Here is a 20,309-nt window from a genome sequence, read left to right on the forward strand (position 1 = left end):
AGTTGCATGAAATGCTCCTGCCCTAGGAGCAGGCTGTGGGTAACGCATGCTTAACTCCCCCAAATCCCAAACTTAGCTCCTATTGTAGCTGAATAATCAATATATCCCACAGAATCTCTAATCTTCCAGACTGGATCATTCACAGGAACTAGCAGGACTCGACTGCTGAAGATTCTTTAAAGCTGGCTGAATGTAGAACAATACATTTAAAAAAATTCCCAAAATCCTAAAGAGATTTTTTTTCCTAATATATCCATTAGCAAATGGTTCCTAGAATGTAAATTAGTTAATCTCTCTCTTACACACATACACTCAGACAGCCATTCCCTTGCTAAAGTCTTCTCAATTTGTATCTCTGAACTATTGCAAACACTACGAAGGCAAAAAACCCCCCAAGAGAAACAAGGCTTTAACCATGGCTTGTCTGCCTTATTCATTATAAAAAAAAATTGTTTAAAAGAAAAGGGAGCCATAAAACCTCAGCCCCCCCCGCCCCCAAGTCGTATATCAAGATGTGACAGAACGGCTGGCTTCAAGTTCTTTGGGTTTGACCTTCCCATCTAGAGAATATGGTAAATAATGACATAAAGCTAGATATTTATCAAATGCAGCAGTTTTTAAATGTGACCGCTTACCTTTTTATATTGCTTTTTCTCTTGAACAGAACATATTTATATACTTAAAAAGCATTTGTCTGAGGCAGCCTTAATATTATTTATGGGTATTTTATTGTGGCCACTACATTTTTTCTCTTACTCTTAGCTCTGGAAGAAACTGTCCTATAACAGCATGGGGGTTAGTGGTCCGTATTTTTGCCTGTCTTGATTTTTTTCAGAGCAGAAACAAGAAAAATACATCTTGCCTGTTTCTTTTGCCACAGAAAATGAGATATCCAGCAACCTGTTATGTCGGGACTAGGAATTATGCCTTGGTAAAACATGTTCAATACATGAATCGACTAGCACTTTAGTAGAAAGTTCTTGATTGCATTATAGATTCAAACTTGGCGTAAGATCCACACAGACACAATTGCCGTGAAGGTCAAGGGGAAAGGTGCATGAGAAGGTTGAACTGGGCTCCTGGGAACACATACCCTTCCACTGTAGCAGAGGAACTACAGAGCTCCACTTACATTTGATTTGTACTAGGGAAACAGGGAAAAAATTATTCAAATAAAATAACTGCAGTGATGTAAATATTTTAGGAGAAAGCAGATTAGAAAAAGAAGGAATATTTCTTCATTTAGATCACACAGACTATCTACTTTCTTTAGTATTCAATATAATAATTTAATCTGTGACCTTAGAAATTCAAAACAGTTTAAAATTTATTGTTACTTGACAAAAAAGTGGAAAGAGGAGTGAGAAACATGGTGCAGCCTACAGCAGTTTTCTGGAAATGCAACGGAAGGGTTCATCGAGACTTCCAGACTCGATTCCTGTCTGGTCCAGCTGGACCCTTCTCAGAGGCCCAAAGCAAAAGGACAAGGGACAACAGTCACAAGTTGCATCAAGGGATGTTATAATCAGATACAAGTACAAAAAATTTACACAGTAAGCATGGTCAAACACTGGAACACAGGCTGTGGAAAACGCATGCCAGGAGCCATCCAGAACTCCAGTGGTTAAGGTCCGGAATGGTCTGCCCTCACTTTGAAGTCCTCTTTCTTGGAGCAGGAGGACATAGTGACTTATAAAAGCCCTTTCCACCTGAACTAATTCTATGAATGTATCATCTATTCCTAGCAAAGTCTTTATTTAAAACCAAACACACAGACAATGCCTTGCTGAGGTCAACAGCAATTCTTCTTCTGGTTAGCAGACCACTGACAATTGGTCTGACCATCCTGCACCAAAATTCCCTCTTACCACAAAACGCATTAAGTGCCATCTTTGTCTAGTTTCTGCTTACCTGCTTGCTTTGACAGTGAAGCCTGACGGCTGATAAAGTTCATTTTTAATGCCAATATACACTTGTTGCAGATTTATTTTTTTTTGGTTTTGTTTCATTACAGGCAACTCAGAAGCTCAAGGTTGTTTCGTCACTAACCGCAAGAAAGAATGATTCTTCGAACAGCCTCTGAGTACTTCAGGCAAGCTATTAAAGAGACTTACTTTGTGCAAAGGCTTCCTGCACATCTCCTCCCACCCCGGTCAGAGAGTCCTGAGGTGCGTGGGTTGGGGTGGAACAGGCCGAGGCAGACCTGATGGGCATTGGAATCGGCCGACTGATAGTGTGGCTGGGTGAGGAACGTGGGGAGCCTGCTCCTTGGGTCTGCAAAACAATCACAAAGGGTTAAACGGGTCTTTGCAAGAGCCCTCGCCTGCTGTCCTTGTCACCTGTCCCTCAGCTTAAAGTCACCGTGCTGTTTGTAGATCAGCTGGGTAATGTGAATTTTGCTAAAAGAAATACACTGAAGTCAGTTTGCGGACAGCAACGCTTCCGTGTAGAAAAATAGTAAGTAGGAAAATATGAGTCAAGATCTGACTTCCTTTAAGCATGGGAAAATGTCAGGCAGCTAAATTAAAAAAACCTCCAAGTTCATAAACACCAAAGCATAGACCTTCTCTCTGCCCTCTTCCCTCTCTCACTCCCCCAGTTCGCATGCATGTCTGATAAAACATAACCCACTCAGGCTGTGAGAAGGGGAAAGATCCTGGCACCGACGTGGCTTTCAGCCTGGGCAAGGGACTGAAACAGCCCCTTTCATCGGAGCGCTGCCGTGAGAGCTGATCGCAGCCCGGCCCTCCGCCTCCCTGCAGCAGAAGTTCATGGTACATGCAACCTCTCAGTCACATAAAGTCTGACACTCGCAATAAATAATAGAGCTTTCTGCTTTTTATTCGGAGCTAGAGAACTATTTTAAGCTGTTATTAAATCATACACTACTAAATTGTTCACTCTCCAGGATATACTCGGGCACTCCCAAAACACTGCGGGGACAGGGCAATATAAATTCCTGCTATGGGTTCACTGCTGGAAGTGAAAATGTTTTAACACCAGTCATATAAAATGTCATGCTGTTAGCACCTCACGGTTAGTATCATGTAGCTGAAATTCAAGCAGACTTTACAAAACTGTCACTTTTACAAATGCAGCTGGGTGAGTGATACCAAGAGACACAGTGCCCTTTTCATCCACTGTTTCAAAACTCCTGGGAACTTGTACCCACGCAAACAAAACCAAATGCTGGAGCCCACACCAAACTGCACCCGGCTTTTGACCGAAAACCTGTGCTTGGTAGGTGCCAAGGATGGAGGTGGCTTGAGTGCTACTAAAGGGGAACTGCAAACACGTGCCCCTGGTTGTTTACCAGTGAAAAGTAACCTGAGGGCTGGGGTTTCCCTCACTCGGGCTTTATTTTGAGAATTCAAGAGCATTTCTTAACTCTTCCCATGGCATTTATTTTGACTCCTCCAGTGGCTGCCACAGCAGCCCTGAAACGGTTTGGCAAATACATTCTAAAAAAGACAATAGCAGCCCATCACAGGAGGAGTGCAGCACTGCCCTTGAGCTTTTTATAAATTCCTGCCCTGGACCATAAATAATATATCAGAATACTAAGCTACTTGTTCTTCTCTCCTATCACCCCTTTCTAAAAGACATTATCACCAGAGACACATCAAGGGCAAATTAGGTTTATGAGGAATAAGCACATTACTGATGGGAGAACGAAGGATTTAATACTTATAATTTCTTTTAATGATCGGTTTTAGAACATTTAAATGATGGATGAAAGTGAAGTCGAATATATAAAGGCCAGATGCTCTCCTGTTTCTGGAATCGTCTGTACCAGCTCCAGCAGAAATGCAGACCTCTAGTCCTCCAGAGGCAGGGCACAGAGCAACCTGGAGATGCTCCAAGGTCCTCGGAGGTCACACCCCCTGCCCATCAGGCAGGGGCTCTGTGATCCTCAGCTATCTCCTCTCATGCCCTGACGGGGCACATTTCATCCTCTGGGTAACAAATTTGTGAAAGAATTCCTGGTTCCCAGCTCCCTCTTTCGCTTGCCCTTTTTCCTCAGCTCCCCTTTGCCTTTGGTCTCGGTTCTGGGGAGCATCAACAACAGTGGGAACTTTCAGAGAAGATGAGAAAAAAAAAGACAAAACTTGCTTCCTATAGTCAAGTCACATTTGAGGAATGAAGTTCAGAACAGGCATTTTATTTACTAAAAATAACAAAGGTCTGCCAGTACTTCTTTGCTGGAATTTTCCCACAAGAGAAATGTAAAAGCTGCTGCACACCAGCGCTTACCCTCGTGTCTGCTTTGCGGCTATGACTGAGATCTTGTGTTTATGATAAACAGTGCTCTCCTATCTGCAGCTTTCATCAGTGTTGGAACAAACCGGGAAGCACAGGGAGACGAAACATTGGGAGTCCCCTGTCCAGTAAAAAACTCCTCTCTTTTTATACTATTTGGGCAGTATCAGACAGAATCAAGGAACAGCAAGTTGAAATAGGAGGATATTAGGGAATGTCTGATTTCAGAGAGGTGAACGCTTTAATTATATTTTACTTGTCTAGATCCACCTCAGCCCAAGTCTGTGGGAATGGAGTGCTATTCGGACTGGATTCCTGCTTAGCGGTTATCAGGAGAAACGTGGCTTTCACAGACTAGAGCTAAGGGCCTGAAACCTGCTATGGTAATCAGTAGTGACTGCTTGGTATCTACTTGGTATCTAGCAGAGAAAGTGAGCACCGAATTGCTCCCAAACCTCGCAGCCCCACCACCTGAGGACTAAAACACACTGAAAGTGGAGCTCCCACAGCCACCATGGATATACGGATGGCTTTAGCTTTTATGTTGTACCTGGTCGCAGCTATCAATGTCCTCGTGCCTTTTAGGAAAACTTCCACGTATTTTATTTAATTCACCATCCCTAGTCAGCCTGCTAGGGATATTTTAAGTTAACTCTTGCTAGACAGGAAAAGATTTTCCCACTATGAAGTGTCACCCATGCTGAGGACAACATGCTTGAAATGAACACTGGCTTTAGAGGAGCTTTAGCCCATTGCTCCCTCTGCCGGAACAGAACCGGGAGGACAGAACGGGAAAGCCTGCCTCACCGCCTCATCAAACCGCACGGACGCGAAGAACTCATTAGCCTTTCTCAAGGAAGGGCAGCGGAGAAATAGAAAGTTCATAAGCATTAGATGAATTGCCAGGCTGCTCATTCCAATTGAATTCCTCCAGAAATTAATTTAATCCTGTTTCTCTCAACAGATCATGAAATGGCATAGCATAATGGGGATCATTTAATGGAAATCGTGAGAGTAATTCCTTAGCGTCATCACCCGGTGTTCAGCGAGGCTATTACTCTCGGAAGGAAAAAAATCGTATCTCATAACAGCCTGAAAATGTGCTTTCACTTATACTGTCCAGTGAACATTTTATATGATAGGGAAACTCTCGTCACGTTGGGAACTTCTCTTTTGTGAATGAAAGATTTTTTAATACTGCAGAATCAAAAAAGACATGTGATGTTTGGTCAGATTTATTTTTGTGTGTGCAACAGATTGACAGCCTACAAAAATTAGCCAAAATGTTAGTTATATGAAGGTGAGCATTACCTACAAACTCTGTATGCTCTACCACAGGCAGAACACATCAGACTTGTGACTACACTGCTGATGAAAGCAAGAGGAAGCGTGTTTTGATAAAATGAAACAGTTTTATCGGACTGCTCTCTGAAAAGTGCTTTTTTTTTTAGCCTAGTATCTTTCCAAGATCCATTCCAATACTAAAAAAAACTCCAAAACAATTAAATCTTCTAAAATTTACCATTAGTAATATAAATACCTGCCCTTTTTGCTCTAGGTTGCAGAAGCCACTTCAAAACTACATTGTTTTCCTGAAGACTCACGGGACTGTTAGCATCAGTGCCAACTTTAAAAGACGTGCACACAGTGGCCTTACTTTTTCTGGACAAAGTGGGATTTCCAACTCATTGCCATGGTCTAATTTTAAACTCAGTTATGTTTTTCTTAAAGTTCCAAAATTCTCATTACATTTTCAAAATGTTATCTATGGTAGAAGTGTTCTTTAATTCATATTCTTGGTCGATCACTATATTTGGGTGGTGGTTTCCACATCTTACGTGTTCTTATTTAGAGGGCTAAGATTTTTAATTGTGAAAATTGCTCCAACACACTTGAAAATAATGTGAAAGAATTGCAAAATATTAATTTTGGTCAAAAGAACACACACACATTTCAAGCAAAGGAAGTAAGAGAAATCACAGGAACACAATCACATTTAGGAGTTAGTGAGGCCTCCAATAAGGCGGTAACTTACTACCTGTTTCAATTCTTCTTCCTAAAGAGAAAGAGGATCAGCATATGAGATTAGCCAGGATGTAAGTGAAGAACAGAAAACAAAGCCAAATTTGGAGTACAGGGTTAAAGGTACAGTTGAGATAGCTGGAGATAAGTGACCAGGTTATGGTCCCACCTCCGCACACTTTGAAACACCAGAACAGTGCAAAGCATGCAGAAACCTGCTATCATTTCCTACCCCAAATTCTCTTTGTCCAGGCAGTGCAATGATAACAAGCAGCCCTGACTGCTAGTTGTAGCACTGCAGCATTTCATAGGGAGAGCAAAAAGTATCCTGTCTACTTCCAGCTCCCAAAAATCTGCTGGCTACTCGCCAGGCTCTGCTGCTCAGGTGCCACCAGTTCCTACACTGCGGTTGCAGGAGCCTGTGCCTGAGGAGATGCAAACGACATAAGGGGTCAAACTCATCCCTTGATGCAGACACATATTGCTAAATGGATCTCAGTGAAATTCTTTCTGCTTCTATCAAGAGCCATATTTAACGCAAGTTGCGCTGAATTTCCATGCACTCATTTTATCTGGCATGGCCAACAACAAAACAGGCTCTTATGCTATTCAGAGCACTTTACTCCAATGTGAATTTCTGGCATCATCTGTCCTGAGGCACAGCAGGTAAAATAGGAGTGGACTCTGCAAATAAAGACACATTCTCCATCTCACCCTAGTCTGTCTTAAAAAATGAAGATATCAAAAAGCATGCGCATTTTAACTGAGATCCTCTGTTGAGGTATGTTTCATCTGTTTAACAAGGGCTTGTTTCTGTATTTATGAAAATGACCAAGTGTTAGGGAAGCATCTCTAAAATCAGAGACTTAGATGTGGTTGTCAAAAGGCACATCTGACAGAACTAGCAACTGAATGGGCAAAGTTAAAGGAACTAGTAAAAGCAATTCTCTACTGTCAGCTAGTAACAGTAGGAGTAACAGCTAGGAGTAGGTAACAGTGTACAGTGCTGAGTTGTTTTTCCTCAAAGTTAAGAGTTAACTCCTTTTTAGGGAAAACTCTAAAACCACCTGAAACTGGACCACAAAATATTTTGTGCTTGAACACTGTCGAATGGCCAATCCAGAGACTGCTAGCCTGAAATCCAGAGATGTGGACAAATCCTTCTACAAAAGAGCAGAACAGGACTGTATTGCATCATGCTGCAGTATTATTTAAAGGATTGTATTAATTCTTCAATAGTTCAGAGCCTGTCTCAGATGTTCATCCACTTAGCAGTACGTGTCAATGATGATGCAGTGTTACTACAGGAACATCATCATCTGAGCATCATTTGAAACCCCTGAATTGAAAGACCAAGGTAAAAAATAGAAAGGGCAGGAAACAAAGCTGTATTTTATGGGTGGAAATAGTCAAGTTCTGCAGAATTCTGTGGTCACATCTCCTCCCTCTCCTCTTTTGCTTCACTCTGCCTGTTCTCCTTGGTAGTCTCAGGTGGAGCTCCTTACCTTCAGCAGTTTCATGAGGCCTTCTAGCTGAACCATAAGCTCCCTCCGGCTTTCCTGGAGAGCAGACATCCTCTGTTCCAGTTCATCTTTCCGCTGTCTGAGAAACAAGCAGATCTGATCAGAGCTTACCCCTCACAGCGTCAGCAGCTTTTAACTACATCGTTTTCCCAGCCTGACTATGAGGTATATGCCTATAGACCGCAGGAAAGCAAGCAGGCTGTGAATTCAGCATAGTGCTTAGAAACAGGGCTACTTGAAAGCTAGGGAGTTCCCTCATACTGAGAATATTCATGGGACTGAATATAGTGATTAGAAAAGACAGACAGTGACACAGACCCTTCTCCAAAAAACAAATGAGGTTCAGACAAATTTGTGTTATAGTCCTTGTGGGAATGCCTGGCAATTTTTGCCTTTGGATCCCTCTAGTCAATAACCTCACTAGCTGTCAGGAGAAGTTCAAGCCGTGCCCTGAAGGACAGGAAATTACAGCAGGGGCACCGAATGGAGCAAGATACAGGAGAAGCTATGAGAGTTCAGAAATTCAGCCAGAAAACCATAGCAATCTGCTTTTGTTTCTATTTTTTTCTGAAAGCAAGGGTAAGACTACCACATAGTGGATATATAACTATTTGAAAATAACTCTTTGGACTGGGAGTCCAGTGCTGGTCCTGTGACAGTGTGAATACCGAGCCACCCCACGTGTGACAGCCGGTTTGTGCCCACAGAAATGGGAACAGCTTTGATTCTGCACAGCTCCACTGCACAGGACGGGGGTTCGGCACTTGCACACCTTCAATCACTAAGTTGTGTGAGAGGTCCCTACATAAATACAGAAGAAAATTGTTGCCTCCTAGAAGCTATGATGTAATTAACAACATTACTGTTGAAAAATATACGTATTAGGTATATTTTACACACTACTGTGTTGCAAGTAACATAAAACTACTGTGGTTAGCCTTGTACTACCTACAAAATATGACAATTTAATCCTAAATGGAAAAGCACCAGAGCCAAGAAGACTAAGTACCTTTCCTATATTTAGGGAAATTTGAAACCCTGATTTTGTGTCTTCTCTGTAAGTGAGCAGTTACTGATATAAGCAACACCGATTTCTACAGGATTGCTCATGTGTGCTCTCTCTCATCTATATAATAGGATCACGTAGTAATACTGCCAGGTTGTATTTACCCTTCTGGAGGATTAATCTATTTTCTGCTACAAATTGCCTGTTTTGGCTTTTCTTTTCCAGGCATGTAATAGTTGGAAATGCTATGAACTGTACAAAGGCAACTGAGTTTAAGAAACGGCTAATAAAAATAAGATACCCAACTCATGTAATTCAAAGTGGCAGGTCCTAGCACAGACCTCTGCTGGGTTTTAGATTAATTCTATGGGGAGAGAGGATCTAAGCAGCGTGCAATGTACAGACCGCTCCTCTGACTTTTTTCTCCTGTTGTAGTCCAGAGCAAATTCTTGGAAGCAATGTTCTTCCCAACCTGTCTCCAGGACAGCACTGGTAATGTGAAGGAATGCTGTGTTCAGAACCTCATTTCAGCGAGTCTGCAACACTACAGCAGCTAGCAAAAGATGCTGGGAGAGGTACCCGCAACATAATTTACAGATTCCAGCATTTCTTAATATTCTGTAAGCTAAATTACCCTACTGCCCTAATTGCTTGAAGCCCCAAAAATCTGTGGGGCAACAGACATAAATCAGTGCTGCTGCTCTGAGTCCTGCTATTTTTCACACACGATAAGAACAGCCTCATGACATCTTAAGTGTCTAGGAATCTGAGGTGGTGTCGAAATTCCACAATAAATCAAAAGCCAATCTTTTGCCTTTCAAATAGTGAACATTTTAGAAGGTATGCAAAGCAGTACAGACCCACAGATTAGAAGTTACTTTCTGACTCTGAGACTGCATATTAAATCAGAAAAGATACCATAATTGAGGAGCTCAGCATCACTGCCCCAGGGACATCCCATGTCAGGAAATTCAAATAAGGATATTATGCTTTTAATATGTGTAGCAAAATTGAAAAGCGGGAAAAATTAAGTAGTCAGACTGCTAACACTGCACAATTGTTTGATTTTTTTTTTTAAGGATAATGAATTTTATTTGGCAACTACACAGAAAGCTAATCTTCTAAAACTGCTTAAAACAGACTTTAGGCTAGATACACAGGAGTTACATTATCGGTATATTTTATGCAGTGTACTCATTTTCATCACAGTCAGTTTTATATGTCTCACAGAACGTCACTTGCCTGTAGATATCTAGAAGTAATTACATACTAAAATTACTCACATAAATGAAGAAGCTAATTTGTCTTCAGATTGGAAAGCAAATGTAATTATTTGTAAAACAGAAAAACATTTTAGTGTGGAAAACTCAATAATAAAACTATGTGGTATTTACAAAGAAAAAATTTAGCACAATTTCTTACAGTAATTTCCTTTGGTTATGAATCAGACCACTAAAATATTGCCTGTGTGAGGAGTGGCTAAGTGGCCAAAAATGTTCTTTCGTCTTCTCATGAGGGAACTGCTCTATGGGGGTGGGGGATAAAATTTAATATAGCATTGTTTCACTAGAAAGAAAGTGTTTACACTCTATTCTCTATTCAAACAAAGTGTTTTGAATAGCACTTATTGGATTCTCTGTCTGGCTTTCACAACATGAACTTCAGGACTTGCAGGAAGCCTATGGATCTGGGCCAATGACAATTGCACTTCTTCAGTGTGATATACATGGCAATTAGTAAATCCATGTAGAGTATCCTAATTAACATGCAGACACATCCATATCAATGTTTTTAGCTTGGTGGGATAACTGGAGAAACGATCCTCTAAATCTTCAGCTGCTGCAGATGACGTTACTCCTCCCTTCCTACCTGACAAGGAGGATCATTCCGCAGCCTGGTCTTGCACCATGAAGAGAACTGACCTCGCCTTAGAGTTCAACACATGGGGGAAATTTCAAAAAATTAACATCTAATTCTGGCTGCGTTTTCACGTAGCTCTGTATTTACTTTCGCATAAATGAGAATTCTCTGCAGAAGCATTTGTTCCGACAGAACGACATTTTCCCCCATGTAATTAATGGCATTTGGACAGGGCTGTGGGGACCTATTCCAAATGACCTAAGGGCCTAACTCTGCAAACACTAATGCACATGCTTAATTTAATGTAGATGAGTAATACGTGAGATTCCTCATGCACGCTGTCTAAAGTATAAGCTTAATTACTTCTAGGACTACAGCCTGCACTGAAAATGGAGAACAAAATACACATTGTGTTATTTACCTTCATAAAAAGTCCCCCAAACCATAAGCCAGGTTTACCTCTTATTTCTTCTCTTACTGAGAATGACTGGCTGGTCCCAGGCATGGCTGGAGGTTTTACCGCTGTGGACTTACCTGAGGAGCCGGAGCTCTGCAAGGAGAGTGGGATTTTGTTGTGCCTTCTCTGGTGTGGGCTGAGACGCTTGCTCATGTTCAAGTCGCAGCCTCTGGATCTCTTGTAGAATTTCTCTTGGGGAGGAGAATAAGCAGAAGACTACAAGTCAGTGATTTTCCACAAAACCAGCTCACTGGACATCGCAAGAGGAGAAAAAATGTGGTTGTACGTAGCTCTTCGTCAACGTAGATACAATGACTGGGCTCTGACCAACAGAAGAAGCCCTCAGCAATGGGAGAGGGCTCTGGATACTTTTAAAATAAACTTTTACGATTTCACCCTAAAGGGAAATATTTCTCCAAGATCCCCAAAAATCAGAGGTAGACATGAAACAGCTCTATGCTGAATTAAATTGCTCCCTCTTAATTCTTCCCCATGAACATTTCAAGCACCACATGAACTTAAAAATTAAAATAACCTATCTGGCCCTTCTTGAGTATCAGAGAAACTATTTAGCACTTAAAAAATACTTTTAGTGTAAGCAGAGATGTGAGAGCAGTCAACAATTCATGGAGAATCACTTTAATAGGACTTGTTATGACTGGCTGGCCAGCCCTGGAGCGCTGTCAAATGGCTAATACAAAGCTTCGCAGCAGAAGGTTGAAAACTTTGTGAATTTTGTCTCTTCTTCACAATGTGCTGGATAGCAGCCGGTCTGGAGGCAGCCTCGAACTATGAAAGACAAATCGAGACTGGAGCTGGTGGCTCATTACACGGTGACAGAAGGGAGTGCAGAGTTTGGAATAGGAAACCATCTGGTCTGGGCTGGCCTTTATTTTACAGTCCGGCAGTAAAAGCAGAGCTCTGGTGCCATACATTTCATGGCATCAGGCAGTCTGATACCCAGGCCCAGATACTCTGCCGCTAACAAACGGGCATCGCTTCTTATCGGAGCCGGCTGGCCTATTTCTCCTGGACACACACCCTCAGCCTCGGTCACATCCGTACCCAGTGTCTCACTTGATCAGCAGCCTAACTTGCTGCTAACCTTTCTGCAAGCCTTTCCCAGGCAGCCTGTGTTCTGGAAAGCTTTAATCATCTTTTTCACAAATAAAAGCAGGGGAGCATAACATTTCCAGTGTGACTGATCCTTTTATCATTTCATATTATAGAGCTGTAGAGGTTCCAGCTCAAAGTTAATCTGGTTTTGAAACAGGACAGGCTTTTTTTTTAACTCTTAACAAACAGCCGCTGCAAACAGTAAAGTGTCAATGACTATATCATGTCACTGAACAGTACACTCACTAAAACACAGGGTGGCTAAGGATTTCAAAGCCTTTGTCATTCTGTGGACCTTTTTGTGCCCTGTGCTTTTTGTAGGGGGAGGTGTATGTGCATGTATAAGCACATTGCACAGAAGTAGGTGGCAAAAAATGTTAAGAAACAAACAAACATACATGATATATAGGATGGAACAAAACTGGGTACTTTGTGGATGCTTACCGGTTTTTATTTTCAAGCTCTGCAATCAGCTGCCTTTGTTGCTTGTTTGCATCAATGGTGAAGGAGATATCTGATGCCCCTCTCTGCTGACCTTGCTGCTGTTGTAAAAAAAGAGAAGGCTGCATTGAAGGAGGAATAGCCAGCATGCACCCATGAGTTCAACACAGATCTGTTCTGCGAAATCTGCTTACAGAAAACACAGTACAGGCTTGCCTACACTAAAAAAAGAGCATCCATGCTGTGCTCATACCAGTATGGCTCCATTGCTAGTAAAAGCAGGGTAAGTGCTAGAGTAAATAAGACTCAGTGTTTACCATCCTGTCATTCATTGTTTCTTCAAGAAGCTTCCTCTGAATCAATCGCAAAAGGCAATGACACTGCTGCAGGCAGTTGCTGTAATATGGCTCTTAATTTTGATATACCACAATAATACTACAGACAAGAGGAATACACTGAAGCAAAACCCAGTATCTCTCTCCAAAAAGAAGGGGATGTGTTTCTAGTGCAGCGATACTTTGTTCTCTTGAAAATACAGCTTTACTTTCAGCCTGAAAGCTGTACTCAGTTTTCAGTCTGGCTGTGTGGCCCATTTAGCCAAGTTTTCCTATATACTCTGATGGTACTTCAGAAATACTCTTTCCCCAGTCCTTCAGGTACAGCGGAACCTTTTTTGCCCCAACAAAATGAAGTGGGAATTAAACTAGTTCTTACCAAACTAGGCAGTGCTCACCACAGCTTCATTGGACTATGCTCTTTTTTCACATTCACCAGCAATAACCAAATATTGTTTTCCTTGTTCACACTCCTGTATTTCAGTGTTGTATCAATGACAACGCAGAGCAAAACATTTAAAGTTTCACAGCTATCAAAGATACTAATTTATTTCTAACTCCAATCTGAAAGAATCAGACATTAAAAAAATACTCTGCTGAGTTACTGCTGTGATCTGAGTGTTTCCCCACTGTAAATGCCCTGCGAAGTGTAACTCTGGAGCCCAATTTTATGTGATGCCAGGCACCTCCTCCTCCAGGAGGTGCACCCTCTAAAAGGATGAAGCTACAACTCAGTGCTAACCTTTGGTAGCACCACCTGTGGGGAAGGGACAGTACATTACGCCTGTAACCATTTACTATTTTTTCTGCTACTGGTACATTTTCTGCCAAGGGTACATTTTCCCATTAACACTCCAACCGTAAGGAAGCAGAGTAGCGCATAAAGAAGAACTCATACACGCTGGTGGATGTCATGACTGATACAGAGCGAACTAGGATCTTTATCCTGAATGCCCAGCGTCATTAACACATTGTGTTCCTTAAAATGACCATCAACAAACCTTTAAAAATTTCTACTGTGCTCCTAATGCGGTGCCACTCTTGGGCTTGGAAAGATTTCTGTACACAGAAACCTTTTCTTTCCCTTCTGTCTCTTATGTTCAAAGAGCACAGATGGATGGCAATGAGAAATTCAGTATTTACCTTCAAATTAGCTCTACTCAAAAGTTACTTAAATATTGTTTCCTAAGTTTTCCCCCATATCATGGCCACAGGTTATACACAACTGACTTCTACCAGTTTGTACCTAGAGACATTATTAATGGTGGATCTTGTTCCTTCAGAGACAGGACCATCACCTACAGGTTGCCTTAACTTTGAAACACTGCATCACACCTCTGGAAGGGACTGATTTGGGCTGGGCTGGCAGAGCAGGAGCACCCCTCTCTTCCCCTGGAGGTGCCGGTAAGTGTGAAAGCGCCCAGGACAGATGGCTGCCCGAGGTGGCAGATTTGTCTTCACTGCCTTCGCCCAGGACGAACGTGGCTCAATGTTTTTACACGAAGAGCTGTGCCCGATTTTGCCCTTTCGATTGACTCTGCAGTGTAAATCTCAGTGTGAAAATATGTTTCTGGGCACTCGGCACTGGCTGCCTTTCACTTAGCTATCATTTATGGTCCCTTGTTCTATCAAATGTGCTGAGATGGAAAAAAAGTAACTAGGCTGACCTTATTTGTGCCATTTAAGATTTTATATACTTCGATTAGGTTCCTGCTTCATTCTCTCTTGTTCCTGAATACAGTTAGTGAGGTTTTAGCCTGTCATCACCTTCTATCTTGGGATATGTAGAGCAGAATAATCATTGCTCTGAAATGAAAATGGGAGCCAGGGCTAATGCAGGGGGTCATTACAGTCATCCTGCAACATTCTTTAAAATCCACAGCACTTAGGGCCCTAGTGGCTCTGATATTTGAACTAAAGAGTAAAATGGATTCACCACCCCATTTTTCCACTGCAGTAAATCATTAACCTTTAACCAAAGCTAGTTCAGACAATATTTTCTAGTCTTTCCCGAGTTCAAGATGTCAGATTCCCTTTGCTGTAATTGTTTAAATACCATTGCATTAGTATATAGATTACATGCATTAGTATGTGGATTCTTTGGTTTAAATGGACTGCATAAAAGTGTTATTACTAAAGCATAACAGCGTCTGATGAAAAGTATAGGGAAAAATAATCCATTAATCATTAAGAATGTCAGATGTAATTTCCCTGATCTTGCCAAGCCCCTGGAACACGACAGAAGGAAAATACCTTCCTTTAATTAAAACACTTACTGATGAAGAAGTTTCTGCTGCCAGCCTTGCTGCATACCTGGCGATCAGCTTATGCTCTTCATCCAGGCGACTTGCGCTGTCCAGTACGCTGCTCAGGGTTGGAGGGGAAGGAGGGAAGACATGTTAATACATCGTAAAAAAGACCATCGCTCTGTCACACTGTCCACTCATACACCCTCGTTACAGAATTAAGCAGCAAAAATGTCGCCAAATTAACAATGGCAGATGTAAATTGGGCAAAGGGGAGGGTAATTTTCCTGGAAGGATCAGCTCTAGAGGCCAGGCAGCACTTTCCCTTAGGGGGAAACAGCAGCGGTCTGCAAGCCCTGGCCTAGGCTGTGTAAGATGCAACTCGCAGACTACTCTGTCCAAAAAGGGCTGGGAGGTGGTCAGGACCACCAGTCAGCATCTGTTTTTACTTCTCAGCTTTGTCGTACCACCTAGAAGAGGGATTACTTTTCAGACAGTGGACTAGTGAGAAGTTCAGTGTTTGTTGAGAAAAACTTTAGAAGCTTTGTCAGATTTGCAACAGAAAACAATATTTAGGACAGTTTTGCAGGGCGCTTACCAAGGCCTCATGGACCACAGTTCGGAAACACTGATCTAGGAATTTATAATCAGACTTTTGCTTTTATCGTTGGTTTCTTGATATTTGGGAGTAAGATTTCAGAGAATCACAAAATGGTGATCAGAAAGTATAAGAACTAAAGAGCAAATATGCTGAATTATTTTAAAATATTGCACTTTATTACTTTGCCCCCCCCCGCCCCCCAAGAATATCAAAGGCAAATATTTCTTTCAGGTTAATCCCTTACCAGCTGTCCTTACTTTAAATGGGGGCTAGTATTTAGTCAGAAGAGCCTGAAAAAGGTAATATAGTGAGAACCTTTGCTATTTCTAAACATTCAGAAGTTTGCAGAGAACCATCAAAACTAATAAACTGACAAAAAATGAAACCTGAAGAGGACTTAGTTGACCCTGGATAATCCCAGGATTTCGAATTCTATACTGCATTACTTCTAGTATATGCAAGAGAAAAAAACCGGAGCCCCTAAGGAGAGGTGAGAAGAATGCTTTGCTGTGCGGAATGCAAGAGAGCCTGCAGACTACCCCTGACCGAGGTAAGCCTGACCTCTTTTCCCATCCTTTGGCAACTGCCTGATATTTTGGCTGAAGGGAGACAGGCACATGCCTCTCTACCCATGGGTTCTTCAGGGCATGCAACTGGCTCCTGGCGAATGAGCTTCATGGTTCAAAAGAGTGCGTAAAAGAAGGGTTATTTTGGGCACGGGCATCTTATTCTGATTTTTGCCAGAAATTACATCTTGAACTTGAAAAACCTTCCAGACAAAAATGGCACTTGTGCAAAAAGTTCTGCTTTTGAAGAATCGGCATCTTCGAAACGGAAAGGAAATTATTTCTCCAAAATTTCTCAGTGAGTTCATACGCCAAGGTACCTCAGGGAACTACAGTGTGCATCTTTTGGTTGGCTTGATTAAGTCCACTGGGATTTACAAGTTATGTTTGAAAGTGAGTAGTGGTTGATATTCATCGATCATTAAACTAAAGCTGGGGGTCACGTGGGTTTGTTATGGCTTGCTGAGGTAAGGGAAAAGAGACAAACATCTTTTTCTCATTCTGACAATACCTGCGAGACCACAAACACGAAGTTTAGAAAAATAGTAAAGCTACAAAAAGTCAGATCCAGAGGGGTTCTGCGTAAGCTAAGCTTGTGAGCTTGTGCTGCAGACTGCACATAAGACTTCTGGTGGCAGATGAACACTGACTTTTTGGTTTTGGTTATGTTCAATTTATTTTGTTAAATATATAGCTTAATTCTATGCTTACTCAGATTCTTGTGGGCTAATTGATTTACTTTCTGAAAAGACCGAAGCTAAAGGTATTTTTCTAAATTTATACAGTTCTGCTTCTTACATACTCACGCTTACTGTCCTGATACGTCATCCAGAGACAGAAAGGGGCAAGCAACTCTTGCAGACACATAAAATTATGCAAACCAGGTAATAAGGGTTACTTTCATGACAGTATAATTCATTTTTAATTTTTCCATAATGACTAAAACATCGCATCCTAACAGATGGCTGTGAAAACAGCAAGCATTCAGCATCAATTCTCCTTTTTACAGCCATGTGCAACCATATTATCCATCCTGGAAAAATAACGGATTATGGTTCCACTTGTTGGCATAACACAACCTGCAACATAGTTCGGAGATGCGAGTTAACCCCTGTGACAATGACTTTACTGAATGAACCAAGCCACTGCAGCTTTTTGATTCTTACTTGCTATTTAATGTCTTTGATAAATATTTATGTGTAGGTGGATGTCATAAAATAGATGTAGCAGTGCGACAAATTTGGTCTATGAATGCCACAAATCACTGGCCCCAAAGCTTTGTAAATTAAATTTCCATGTCTGAGATAAATCTAGTTCTGGAATGTCCCTATTCTATATGATCATTAAGCACAGAGGTATGCACAGCAGCACTAGCCTCGACTTCCAAGACTTTTATGTCTCATAGTTCTGTTTTACTTCAGCAACTTTACGGACAATGACACAGTGAAATACACACAAGCTTTAAAATATTATGAATATGTGTGCAGAATTTGGGACCCTCATTAGAATGACTCCAGCAACCTTTTGAAAGAAATTGAACATTTTGCACACAAATATCCTGCTGCTGATCCTTCTTTTCTAAAAAAGTTAAACAACACTGCTTCTCCATTAGTGACCATTTCTTTAAAGACTTTGTAATTATTAGCAATAATTGTTCTGGCAGAATTGTCATCATTCAGATGGAAAGTGAATATCCAATATTATCACCTGTACAATAGGACTTCATTTTTAGGCCTTAGTTGATCTGTGTAATATTCTACGGTCTACGGGAGATCTGTAAAAAAAGAATCTCAAAACTGCAGACAAAGGATGAAAAATATGATAGCCTGTGAACAAAGGAGTGACACTGGAGGATCTTTGCTATTTCTCAGGCTTTAGATGGGTCAGATGAGCCCGTTCTGCAGTAGGCACCCTGCAATAGGCGATGTGGATGTCCCTGATGGTCTTAAAATTATGTCACCACTGGTTAGAAAAGTCTCAGAAATGTCAGTCTCTTGTGAAATTTTTGCAATAGAGGTATCGGTGTGGTCTTCATGACATGCTCTTCTTCTACAAACCTTCACTTAATAAGCAATTTACTATAGAAAATACTGACGAATTAAAGGATAGGTTTGGAAGCCTCAGGGCTGTAAGAACAATGTCCTCACAGCAACCCACCAAATGTATTCTGAGGATTGTTTATCTGTGACACTTTCATTTCAAACCTGGCCTGGTTTTAATGCACTTTAAACTGAGACACATCATCTGAGCCCTCTGCTATTAATTTGCCATTTACTTTAGAATCACCAAGATTTTACCATCAAAATGTTAATAACACTCAGGGATGTGGCTATAATCATAAAAACTAACTCCATTCAAGGGAGCCAAGTGTCTACACATTTCCTCTGTAACCAGTGGGTCTCAATGTTTTTCCTCTTTCAAGGGAAAATTAGACCAGCCTCCCTAGCTAGAGCTAGTCGTTGTACACACCCTCTTAATAAACATTTAAAAAAAATACCATAGAATAGCGTGGCAGTTTTATAGTACAGAAATACAACTCACTACAGTACTATGCAGTATAACATAAAAAAATTAGAAAGTAACTTTCTATAGAACAAAAACAACCTCCTACTTATAATATATTTAGTCTTATTTTCTTCTGCACCTGAAAAGAGAAACACTGAAATATGTGGAATGAATATTCAAAATTAGGTTAAATCTCTAACTTACATGAACAAAAAGGAAAACTACTTGCAGTTTAAAGTTCTTTTTTTAGAATCAGACAGTAAAGATGAACTAAATTAAATATCAAGTATTAGTTTTACATGCTAGACCACACTTTACGATTAAACTAACCAAAACATCTGGTTAAGGGATACTTTTCCTACCCATACAGTTACTATAAATAATGAATTAAGTCTTTCTCTTGTTTCTTAATTTGCTCGGGAATACTAGATTCTAAAAAACCCTCAAGTAGCTTATTAGCCTCTGAGGACTGGAAAGGAAAACTTGGACTTCTAGTTGCAGTATCAAATAACTACAGATGAAAAATAAAGATAAGCAGTGAAAATTCATGAAATTAATTACAAAACCCCCAAAATATAAATACTAGCTACACTTCAAACAGAAAAAAGGTATACTGGGCTATATTGTACTGATCATTAGCTACAACAAATTAGCCTGACTCAGTATCTAAAAAAAAACCCCACCAACCTCCTTTTGTTTTGAAATGCTACTATACAGTTCTTAAGATAATTTTATGTCTTATGCTCACAAAGTATTTCTGTAGGTTTTTCTTGCAGGTGAAGGTCCAGCTACAATCATTCCTCTTTTCATCTTCGGCTGTCGGTAGCACTTGAAAATATGCAATGGCACATATGGGTATGTACACGTGGCATTTTGCAGGGAGACACAACAGCTGCAGCCCCCCCAAAATCAGAAGCTAGATGATTACGGTTAACTACATGCTTTACTCAGGCTATAGTATCTTGTTAAGCTGCATGGTGAAATAACTTCAACTCGGCACCATCCTAACACGGCTGTGTAGGGTTTGAGCAAACTGCATCCAGCCCCTTTGGGGCATGGGCAGGAGGAGGTCACCTCTGCCTGAAGATGCCACCCCAGAAGAGGTGAAATGCAGCAGCTGAGCCTCCTCACCTGCCTCTCCTGGAACCTGGCTTAACACAGGAGCTTCAGGATGGCAATGCTTTGTTTGTTCTTGTCTCTACCAAAATACAACCATTTCCTTTCTCTACTAGCAGCCTCATTGCAACAGAGAATGTCAATGCAGCATGGTTCGATGTATGACTAAGACTGCTGTCCCTCTCGGTTATGTTTTTGTCAAAATCTAGTCAGTACCTTACACACTGAAATTCTTTCTCACTGAGGATGCTGTGA

The 20,309-nt window shown here is 41.1% G+C and overlaps 1 protein-coding gene across 1 annotated transcript in view; it reads right to left on the minus strand.

The window, feature by feature from the left end:
• LOC104164455 (dystrobrevin alpha-like) overlaps nucleotides 1-20,309 on the minus strand; it is a gene marked incomplete at its 5' end in the record, with an annotated part of 42,552 nt that overhangs the window by 13,874 nt on the left and 8,369 nt on the right. The window contains 6 exon segments of the mRNA XM_009703788.1: nucleotides 2,115-2,274; nucleotides 6,299-6,316; nucleotides 7,788-7,884; nucleotides 11,206-11,319; nucleotides 12,689-12,786; nucleotides 15,297-15,384. Of these exon segments, the coding sequence (XP_009702090.1) occupies nucleotides 2,115-2,274; nucleotides 6,299-6,316; nucleotides 7,788-7,884; nucleotides 11,206-11,319; nucleotides 12,689-12,786; nucleotides 15,297-15,384 (575 nt within the window).

Source organism: Cariama cristata, unplaced genomic scaffold (genome assembly GCF_000690535.1).
Source record: "Cariama cristata isolate BGI_N322 unplaced genomic scaffold, ASM69053v1 scaffold4157, whole genome shotgun sequence".
In the NCBI taxonomy this organism is placed as follows: Eukaryota; Metazoa; Chordata; class Aves; order Cariamiformes; family Cariamidae; genus Cariama; species Cariama cristata.